Source organism: Papaver somniferum, chromosome 2 (assembly GCF_003573695.1).
Source record: "Papaver somniferum cultivar HN1 chromosome 2, ASM357369v1, whole genome shotgun sequence".
NCBI lineage: Eukaryota > Viridiplantae > Streptophyta > Magnoliopsida > Ranunculales > Papaveraceae > Papaver > Papaver somniferum.
In genome coordinates this window covers 130,595,291-130,606,231 of record NC_039359.1, presented here as the reverse complement: position 1 = coordinate 130,606,231, position 10,941 = coordinate 130,595,291, and the positions used below count along the sequence as shown (strand labels likewise).

The window sequence follows — 10,941 nt, the reverse complement described above, 5'->3', positions numbered from 1 at the left end:
AAACGCAAAAAAAAAAAAAAACAAGCGAACGGAGCCGGGACTTGATTCTGGAAAAAACCAACAAGGAGTCCCAATCCGGTTTCATTTTTCATGCTACTAGACAGTCAGATAAGGCCACAACATCTTCTCAGCTTAAAATTGGTGTAGGAAGGTTTTTTTTTTCTTCCAAATAATAGGCAGTTTCTAAATTTCGATAACGGGGGCAGTTTTGGCCATGAAACCCAACGGATACTATTATAACCTCTACAGCACAACACTGACTCATCTATTTTCCCTGCCCCTCCCTGAAGCTCTAAAATCTTCCCTGCCCCTCCCTGAAGCTCTAAGATCTAATTTCACCGCACTCTGAAACGAAGCTCTCGGATCTAATTTGTCGTTTGATAATCATACAATTTTTTTTAATTATATAGTCTTTTTACAGTTTGATTGTTATTCTTTTCTTGGTTGATCTATTATTCTTCTTTTGTGCAAGTTTCTTTCTCTGTTTTTGTTTTAATGGATGCAGGAGGAGGATCTTTCGGTATGTTGAACAAGTCTCGATCTGGAAATCCATTGCAAGAACATGTTGTTCTCCGCAGAAAAAACTCTAAAGAAAATGTATGTTCATCTATTTCAATCTCTTCATACTCTTATTGCAATCTAGGGTTTTAGATTCTGATTGACTTGTTGTTTTCTTAATTAATTCACATTGGTTTTGTGAATTAATTTATTCTTCAAGTGTTAGAAATTAGGGTTTTTTTTCTTCCTTCTTCTGAGTTTTCGAGATAAGGAGAAATTAATTTTCGTTTCTCGTTGGTTATAATCAGTTACGGAGCTTCCTGGGTTGTTATTAGATTCTCTAATAGAAATGTTTGAATGTGAAAATTGGAGATTTTTTACCCAATCTTTGGGTTTGCTGGTTGCTGCTGATAGTTTTTGGAATTAGTTTTACTTTCTTGTTAACTAGATTCATTCTGATGGTCTAATCTGATGTGTTTCTGATATCATCCATAGCATTTATCTCATGTGGTTTCTATTTTGAAAATTGCAGTGTGATCGGTTTATCCCGAACAGATCCGCAATGGATTTCGATTATGCACATTACATGCTAATGGAAGCAAGGAAAGGTAAGGAAAATCCAGTTGAGAGTACTCCAGCGAAGGAGGCTTACAGGAAGCAACTTGCACAGGCTTTGAACTTAAACAGAACCAGAATTCTTGCGTTCAAGAACAAGGCACCTACACCTGCGCAGTCGCTGTTCCCTGAAACTTCATCACTTCAACAAGCGAAACCAGCAAAGCCCCGAAGATCCATCCCTCAAGTGAGTTTTTTCTTCAAATTCGAAACTTTTGGTTATTTCTGATTATATTGATTCTTCAAATGGTTCTGATGTTCTTTTCTTTTTGATGCCAGACTTCAGAGAGGACGTTGGATGCTCCCGAGATCATTGATGATTACTACTTGAATCTCCTTGATTGGGGCAGTGGCAATGTCCTTGCAATAGCTCTAGGAAACACCGTGCACTTGTGGGATGCAACTGATTCATCCACTTCTGAACTCATGACCGTTGATGAAGATGCAGGTCCTATTACCAGTGTGAGTTGGGCACCTGATGGTCGTCACGTTGCTGTTGGATTGAACAACTCTGAAGTTCAACCATGGGATTCTACATCTAACAAACAACTTAGAACACTACGAGGTGGTCATGAATCTCGAGTTGGTTCTATGGATTGGAACAACCACGTCTTATCCACAGGAGGAATGGACAGTGTGATTATCAATAATGATGTCAGAATCAGAAACCACATTGTAGAAACATATAGAGGACATCATCAAGAAGTGTGTGGATTGAAGTGGTCAGCATCAGGACAACAACTAGCAAGTGGAGGGAATGACAACCTTCTTCATATTTGGGATAATTCAGTTGCTTCGTCAAACTCTCCAACTCAATGGCTTCACAGACTCGAAGACCACACTGCTGCAGTAAAAGCCCTTGCTTGGTGTCCATTCCAGGCTAATTTACTTGCTTCTGGTGGAGGTGGAGCTGATGGATGTATAAAATTCTGGAACACCCATACTGGATCTTGCTTAAATTCTGTTGATACTGGATCACAAGTTTGTTCTTTGCTGTGGAACAAAAATGAGAGAGAACTTTTGAGCTCTCATGGGTTCACTGAAAACCAATTGACCCTTTGGAAATATCCATCAATGGTTAAGATTGCTGAGCTTACCGGTCACACTTCAAGGGTTCTATACATGGCTCAGGTACTTATTGATTTAAAGACGCATGAATAATAAGCTTCCCCTCCTCCTTTAACTATTGCTAATCTTGTTTTTTTTGAATTGTGCAGAGTCCGGATGGATGTACTGTAGCATCGGCAGCAGGGGATGAAACTCTGAGATTTTGGAATGTATTCGGGACACCTGAATTGGCTAAACCTGCACCTAAAGCCAACTCAGAGCCGTTTGCTCATTATAATCGCATACGGTGAGTAAATGTTGCAAGATAAAGCCTTCGATCTGTGTTGTGGTTTTCCTTGGTTTTGATGGTCTTGAGAGTTGAAAATTACCTTGTACAGTGTTTATATTAGATTTTGGTGTAGCAAATGCACTGATTTAGTAATGCAAGCATTAGTGTAATATCTCAGGTGGGTTATCTACTTTTCTGGCTACTTCTTTCTTGTATTCGCTTACATCCCATTTAATGAAAATTTCAAATTTTACTTGTAAGCTGCTTGTGTTTACACTTAACATTGGAGTTTTCACACGATTTTTTATGAAATTTTTTTACTGATTTTTCATATTCCAAACTTCAATTAAAATTTCATTGATTTATCACAAACCTTTGTTATAAAAACAAATGGGCCTATTGAAAAGATTCGTCTTCATTCCTTAAATGCATTAACATACATGAGTTACATTACAAGATCATTGATGCCAACAGTCCAGATTTATTTGGTTTCTCTCAGTCTCTTAAGGGCAATATAAGCAACAACTCTGTAACCTACAAGCAATAAACCCAAAACAACAACTGAGATAACTTCGTTTCCTAGACCAACATTCTTAATAGTAGGATTACTTCCAACTCTACAGCTAACGTTTGCTCCACATTGATACAAATCATCCTTCTTGTACTGGGATCTTAACAAAAGTTTGTAAATGTAATAATTATGAGAGAGATACTTAATCCAGGCAATAAAACTTGGTACATTTCTGATGTAAAATCCACTGGCTAATGAGAATGCTTGACCTACTATTCCACCAAAAACTGTTCCAATTCTAGGATTCATGATCACAGAACCAATCGCAAGACCAAGACCTTGAGAAACCAACACATTGTATAGCATAACGACTAGGGTCATTAAGAAGCTTCCTACTGTTGGTTTAAATCCTGCCATCCAATAAGTTATTGTAACAAATATGCTTGGTAGCGCAAGCTCCATGGGAAGGTCTGCAACATTTCTTGCGATGAAATAAGATGAAAGCCTGTACATTCTTGATGACTGCTCCTTAATTAGGATTATCCGCTCTTGAGGAAAAGTCAAGATGGCAGTGAACATTGGAGTAAGACTCCAGTAAATGTTGGAGTAGAATATAAACCCAATCTGCATGACAAATAATTTTGAGATAGATAAATCTTTGCAAGACACATTTGCATCTTGTCGAGGGATTTTCTCTTTTAAATGCTCAGGTAACGAAACTGCATTTAGTCTACACCTACCGGGAAGTTGTCGGGCAAGTATTTTACTAGCTAATATACTGCTGGCCTGGCTACTTCTATTCCAAATATTATTCTACTGTAATTTAAACTAATCCCTAGTAAGATGGCAACAAATACCTGATCATCTATGTGACTGATACTTGATTTCCACCATAGGATCCCACAAAGGAACGAAAATATCAACAAGTGACCAACTTCCATGACAGAAAATGATTCATGTTTCCTTTCTAAAAGATCTCTTCTAAGCAACACTGAAAATTCTTGAGCCCAAGTTGTAGGCCACTGGCCAATATCATTATCCATTTGACTTGAACCATTATCATTACGGTCAACTTCCAGTTTCTGTTCTTCCTTCAATCTATTAAGAAGATTATTCTTGTAAGCCAAGACAAGATGTTGTTTAACATCCTTTCTTCTTTCCTCATCTAGATCACCCAAATGGACACCTACAATAGAATATAAGACAATATCATGTTAAGCTAAATTAGATGTCAACTAATAGACACGAAAAGTATGTAATAACTTACCGTTTGCTAGATCAACAAGGAAATCACAAAGATTCACGGCAACAAGTGAAGAATATCTGATGCTAGAGAAATACCCCATGGTTTCATTTCCCCTGCCGAAGAATAAAGGATTGCCATCTGACAACAACAAAATCTTATGGAACATGTAAAACAGTTTGCTAGAAGGTTGATGAATTGAAACTAACACTGTGCGATGGCCTTCGCTTGCGAACTCCCTTAACATAGACACAACTTGCTGAGCTGACGTCGAATCAAGACCAGACGTAGGTTCATCAAGCAACAATAAACTTGGATTTGTCAGGATTTCCTGACCAATGCTAACTCTCTTTCGCTCTCCACCCGAAACACCTCGAATAAAAGGTCCTCCCATTATACTGTTCTTGCATCCTGTTAGTCCTAATTGCATTATCACTTCTTCTGTCCGGATAATTTTTTCTTCCTTGGTAATTGTGTTGGGTAACCGCAAAAGAGCTGTGAACATTAATGTCTCTGTTACTGTCAGGTGAGCATAGAACCTATCATCTTGAGCAACATAGCTTGTATTCCCGTTCATAGCATTCGATGAGTAAGGTTTCCCATTGTATGTAATTGTTCCACAAAGCTGTCAACTAACTAGTCGACCTCCCAAAGCAGTTAGTAGAGAAGTTTTACCACAGCCTTAAGGTCCCAATATGGCTAGCATCTCACCGGGTTCTACCATACCAGTGATTCCTTTTAAAATAACTTTCTCATTACCATCATCATCAATGTTTGGTTTTGAGTATGTTCTTTTTCCAATCCGAAATCCAGTTTTCTTGGTAGTGATCTTGTAAGCCACGTTATCAAACTGCAATGTGTAAATCAAAGGCTCCATGAATTATAATGATGGACGAAACATAAATATGACACTTGAAGAACAAATAATTACCTTTAAAATAACGGGATGACTATTGACTTTCTTGATGCTTGCCTCTTCTTCAGAAAACTGAATTGGATTGATACGTTCCTCCATTTCTGCCATGTCGTTAAAACTTTGTTACCTACATGGTGTGGCGGGTGATCGCTTTTGCAAGTTCTGGTGCTTCTACATATGTAACCCTGAAGCTTGAATCGTGACTTAATATTGTTGCTGCACTAAATTTGAACCGCATCATTTTTTATAATCGCAGCAAGAATAATGTGCACACTAAAATTATTAATTACTACCAGACATTATTGTTTGTATACTTGCATGCTCATCAACACTATAAACATCAACTTATCGTTTTGATTGGTTGTGCAAGTATAGACGCTCCAAACTTTGAAATTGAATTCAATTTTTTTCTTTCTCCGAGGCACCAAATTTGAATTTTAAAGTCCATATACAGACGATACATTAAATATACAACTATCTTTCCTACCGTGTTTCTTATTTTATTTTTTTTGGATGATAAAAAAAAAAAAAAAACAGGAAATAATAAGAAAAGAGACATGAGCTGCATGCCCTCGTTTAAAAACAACCAAGAAAAAACATATCTCCACTTATTAATAATTATTATTATCATATGTACAATGTGCAAAGCATGCAATCATAATGTTGCTGCTATTAGTATTATTTTTCTTCCAGAAATGATTTATATCTCGCGGGTTAGATCTCGCGGGTTGTACAGAGTGAGAGAGAAAGGGGTGGGACCCACACTAAACCGCCATGTCCGGGGATCACCTCATTCTCTCTCACTCGGTACACATCGGGGGATCCAATCCGCGATGAGTGTATCATTTCCGATCTTTTTTTCTTTTTCTGAAATATGTAATATATAAAAGGGACTAGATTGTTATTCATGAGTTGATATATTGTTATTCCAGTAATTGAGGAGAAAATATTATACTCAACATTAGCATATCGTCTACGAGAATCACAATGCTACTGCAGGAGTCACCTGATAACACTGGAGTGGACCAAACTTTAATGAATGTGAAAGGAATTGAGTGAGAATGGAAATGCATCTACAATTTGGCTCTAATGAATGTGAAAGGAATCAAATTTTAGAAAAAAAAATAATGAGATAATTAGTCTAGTGAATTATAAATCATTAAGTACTTAGATAATTGAGATTGAAAAGCGGTTACCAAACAGATTAGTCTTCTACTGTTTGGAAGACGATCCAAAGGAGTTGACTGCTTGAAGTCTAAACAACGGCTAAAGCAACTTAAGAAAGTGGACTCTATCTTAGAATTGACGTGCGTCGGCCAGATTGGTTATAGGTGCAGGGATACCGAGGAAACTAGGTAACTAGGGTAATGGACTCAACTATACGAAGTTGGTAGTGTTCTTTGTATAGCTTCTTAATTATGAGAGTTCCAAAACTGGACTACATCTCGGGGTTTTTCCGCATTTGTTGTGTGCTTTTACTTTACTTTCCGCATTATAATTGTTTAAGTTATAATTAAAGTAATTGCACCCGTACGTTAATCTAAAAACTTGGGTTGATCCCTATAGTTTAAGATCGGTTTCAGACTTGTACTATATACCAAGATATACCTTATGATTTGCTATCTTCTTGACAATCTATGTCTATATTAGATCACGCAAGGTACCAGACTTATAAGTTGATATCGAAAGATTGTGGTGTACTTGGTACCCTCGTCATTTCAAAGGTCTCACCACCTTTATTAATGTTAAAGAGTTATCATCGAAAGAACATAATGATTATTGCATGTTTAACAGAATCAATCCCACTTCCTTCAATGCATCGTAATGCCAAGTTGAAACATTTTTAAAATTAATGATGCATCTCTTTAGGAAACACAGAGAGAGATGGTGCACTTTTTCTAGCATCATAGGGAAGATGTTACGTTCTTTTATTTTCAACCAACATTCACTTCCTTTATAAGTCTTACTAAGATTTTTAGATATATATTAAAAATTTAGAGAACATTGTCACCCATCATCTTCGACTTCCTTAAATGCATCATAATGCCAAGATGAGACATCTTTCGGATTATTGGTGCATCTATGCAAGCAACATAGAGGACGTTTTTGTCATTTTACAAGAGATAATTAATTGTTTCTAACGACATAAAAATCTAATGCAGTTTTCATTTTCATTCAACATCCACTCACTATATAAGTCTTACTAATATTTCAAGATATTAAAAATTCAGAAGACTTTGTCACTTATTATCCAATAATAATTCAATCCAAGGATGTATTTGTTTTCATAGATGGCTTTCATCAATCAAAAAGGTGAAATTTTATTGTAGTGGAAGCGAGTCAAGGATGCCACCATATAGCCTTGATAATTTCTCCCACATGAAATCAGGGGTTTCAAGCATAAGCTTCCATGCATCCAAGAATTTTTTGGAGTGTACAATTTGGACCAAGGTTATAAATCAGATTTTTCCATAAATAACAAACTGAGCACAGCTAGCAGGTTGTTTATTTTTTTTCTTCTTTGCTTATCACTTTAAAGTTACTTAATACTTGAGTATAAAATTTTATGTGATTCAAATACCTCGGGATTAGGTGTATATATGAGTCGAGTTACCTATCAAGAAAACGATAAAAACAAACAATCTAATATGAGTCGACTTACATATCAAGAAAATGAAAAAAACAATCTAATTGTCCCATCTTATATGAGTCTGATTCAAACTCAACCCTTTTCAGAAAAAGAGTGTAGAAATCCCAATTCGATTTCCTTTATCATTCAGATCAAATAACATAAGTTCTATTAAATATTTTCTTAGTTGAACGTATTCTCAGCTGAGTTTGTAAAAGTTTTCTTCGAAATATGACAGGTGGTTTCTAAATTTCTATCAGGGCAGCTTTTTCCAATAAAATCCAATGGCTGTTATTTCACCAACTAAATCGTCGTCAAAATATATAACATTTATAGCTCAACACAACACATGCCCTATTTTTTATTCTCCTTCCCTTCTGCTCTCTAAAACGAAGTTGTAAGATCTAATTTCCCGTTCGTAATCATACATAATTTGTTCAACTAGAGTCTTCTTACCGTTTGATTGTTATTTTTCTTGGTTGATCGATCTATTGTTCTTCTAGTTTTGCAGGATTTTTATTTCTTTATTTCTTTCTCTGTTTTTGTTTTAGTGGATGCATCTGTTTTGAGGAGGATCTTTCGGTATGTTAAACAAGTCTTAATATAGAAATCCACTGCAAGAATATGTTATCCTCCGCAGAAGAAACTCTATAAAAAATATATATCTATCTATTTTAATCTCTTCATACCATGAATTGTAATTTAGGGTTTTAGATTTTCATTTACATTTAAAAAATAAAATAATTTACATTGGTTTTGTGACTTTTTTGCTGTTCAATTGTTAGAAACTATGGGCTTTCTTCTTCTTTTTAAGATAAGGAGGGTTTTGTTATAGGGCATGTGGCCCATGGATGTGCGGTCCATTAGATAACTAGGTTTTCCCTTTCTTATATATATAGTAAACATTGTATGTATGTAATCCCTGATCCCTCTTTATCAATAAGAAGTTCTTCTCCTTCTCCATCTCTATCTCTTGCTTTAACCCAATTGATACTACAAAACGTTATCATGCCCGATGCTATACCGTAGAGCTAAATTGAATCTGATTTTTTTTTTAATATGAATTATTGGACATCAATTGCCGTCAAGCTAATGAGATCGCTGGAATCAAATCATATAAGTTGGATCTATTTTCTTTTTCCTTTGTTTTTGATTTCGGCATATCCGTTGGGTATGTTGGAATTAGGGATCACTTTAAATGATTTTTTGTAATCAGAAATTAGTTTGATACTATGATTTTGGTTTTGGTACTGTTTATGGCCTAACCATGAGTTACTTTGATTGATCTTACTTTGATTGATTAGAAATAATCAGGGATTAGTTTGATTATTTTCGTACTGTTAATTGTGTCCATCCACCGAGTGATTGATGTTATAATCAAATTAATTGCGTTCGTGTATCCACCACCGCGTGATTGCATTTTATAATCAGAATAATTATGTCCTACTATCATGGCATATCCGATATAGTTTTGATTTAATTATAGGTGTGATTTGGGTTGATTTGATTTGTATTGTGAGTACTAATTTGTCTTATTAAATCTGGTTGTGGGAAATCTGTTCATCATGTTCGGTGAAAATCCAAATCCAAGGAAGAGGAAACGACGAGAACCAATAGCCTTTGTATACAAAAAGGAAACGAAGAGATTCTGTACGTGGAGAAAGAGAAGTCTCCGGCAGGTGCAGTCAACTCCGGTCCGGTCCGATTCAGTCACCCACGGTCCAGTCCCGTTGATTTCAGTTCGTGCCTGTTATTCCGGTTCATCTCAGTTTTTGGGACGTGCGCGAGAAACGGTTTTCCGATTCTGTGTATATACATTGGGAACCAAGACGCGAGGTTTGTAACTGTTTACATTTGCAATGAGTATTCGTTAGGCTTATTTTATTTTTTTTAGAACATGTGTAGTTCTATTATTCTTTTATTTATTTAAGATAAGTCCATAAATAATCAATTTAATCATGATTGTTGATTATTAAGAGTTTTGGCTTTAGTGCTATTTTGTTCTCTTGAATATGATATTGGCTATTGTTGAATGATGTTTTTTTTTTCATTTTTTTTGTTCAATTGGTTGTACCAACTCAATTTCAACGTATTCATTTTGGGCTTAGAAGTAGTTGAGCACCACTATGATACTTGATATTTTTCTCCCTAAATTTGAATGTTCCGTGGGATGTAATCCACTTACTCGACTATTAACGAGTCCATATTTTCAAAAGATACGTTGAAAATAAAATTACATGTATTCTAATTTTTGTGGAAGAACTCACAAAAAGTAATATGAGTCGAAAAATTTTCATTTCTCTACTTCATCCATGATACTAACGAAATAGTATATGTTGAAGTGTGACAACAAGAGAATTACCTTTACTAATCTATTCAACCTAAAGTAAGTGGTTGACATGTGTAGTGAATTCTCTTGGCCTATTGAGATAAAAAAATTTCTCAAATTAAGCTAAATGTAGCAAAATTGGAAATGGAAAGAACCTCGAAGTAATAAGGGTTAGACGTAATGACTCATATAAAGCATGTGAAAAGGGACATATATATCATGAGACAAAAAAATATTTTTTTTCCCAGCAGTAATGACACCAAAGTATAGGTATCAATTGAACATGGGATCAGCTAAGATGTAATTCTAGCTCCCATCATAATAAAAGAGTTGGAAATGCACCTGGTCATAGGTGTTGGTATATACAATGCAATGTGTATGTGTATCATAGTAACAACCAATTTTCACACCAACTTTAATGGCAACAAGAACTTTGCCTGGCCAATTCCCTATCTTATCGAGCGCAACACTGCTCATTTATTTTTTCAAGGTAGAATAAAGACGTCGCAAAATCTCTAAATGTACCAAGAGATAATCACATCTTGTTAAATGTCCAAGTAACCCGTGCAAATGGATATCATGTGGAACATCAAAATGATGAGAATGTAACTGATTGCATCTTTTATAGTCTCTAATATATTTGGAAGAAAATATATTTTAGAGAAACTAATGAGTCAATCTAGTGCAATGTAATTCACTATAATATTTGGATTATTGAATCCATATTGACTCCGACGATGAAATGGTGGAAACTGACTCATACAGGCTTTGGACATAACCATAAAGAAACATTGGTTATGACATGATGATTGTTTTGAAAGAACTCGTACAAACATCACTTTATTTGAGTGAACGAAAACAGGA

The 10,941-nt window shown here is 35.5% G+C and overlaps 1 protein-coding gene and 1 pseudogene across 1 annotated transcript; one reads left to right on the top strand and one right to left on the bottom strand.

The window, feature by feature from the left end:
* The first annotated feature begins 237 nt into the window (after window positions 1-237).
* LOC113349123 (cell division cycle 20.2, cofactor of APC complex-like) lies at window positions 238-2,709 on the top strand. Its single transcript, XM_026593041.1, has 4 exons — window positions 238-597; window positions 1,031-1,300; window positions 1,393-2,244; window positions 2,331-2,709. The coding sequence occupies exons 1-4, from the start codon at window positions 496-498 to the stop codon at window positions 2,469-2,471; spliced, it is 1,365 nt and encodes a 454-aa protein (XP_026448826.1). The 5' UTR covers window positions 238-495; the 3' UTR covers window positions 2,472-2,709.
* A 221-nt stretch (window positions 2,710-2,930) lies between these two features.
* LOC113351961 lies at window positions 2,931-5,227 on the bottom strand (annotated as a pseudogene).
* Window positions 5,228-10,941: the final 5,714 nt, after the last annotated feature.

What these genes read in the sequence shown, in the direction of transcription:
- LOC113349123 (XM_026593041.1), top strand. Translation starts at nt 496, where the DNA reads ATGGATGCAGGAGGAGGATCTTTCGGTATGTTGAACAAGTCTCGATCT. An exon ending in GAAAAAACTCTAAAGAAAAT is followed by an intron (nt 598 to 1,030) that starts GTATGTTCATCT and finishes TGAAAATTGCAG; the next exon opens with TGTGATCGGTTTATCCCGAA. An exon ending in CCCGAAGATCCATCCCTCAA is followed by an intron (nt 1,301 to 1,392) that starts GTGAGTTTTTTC and finishes TTTTGATGCCAG; the next exon opens with ACTTCAGAGAGGACGTTGGA.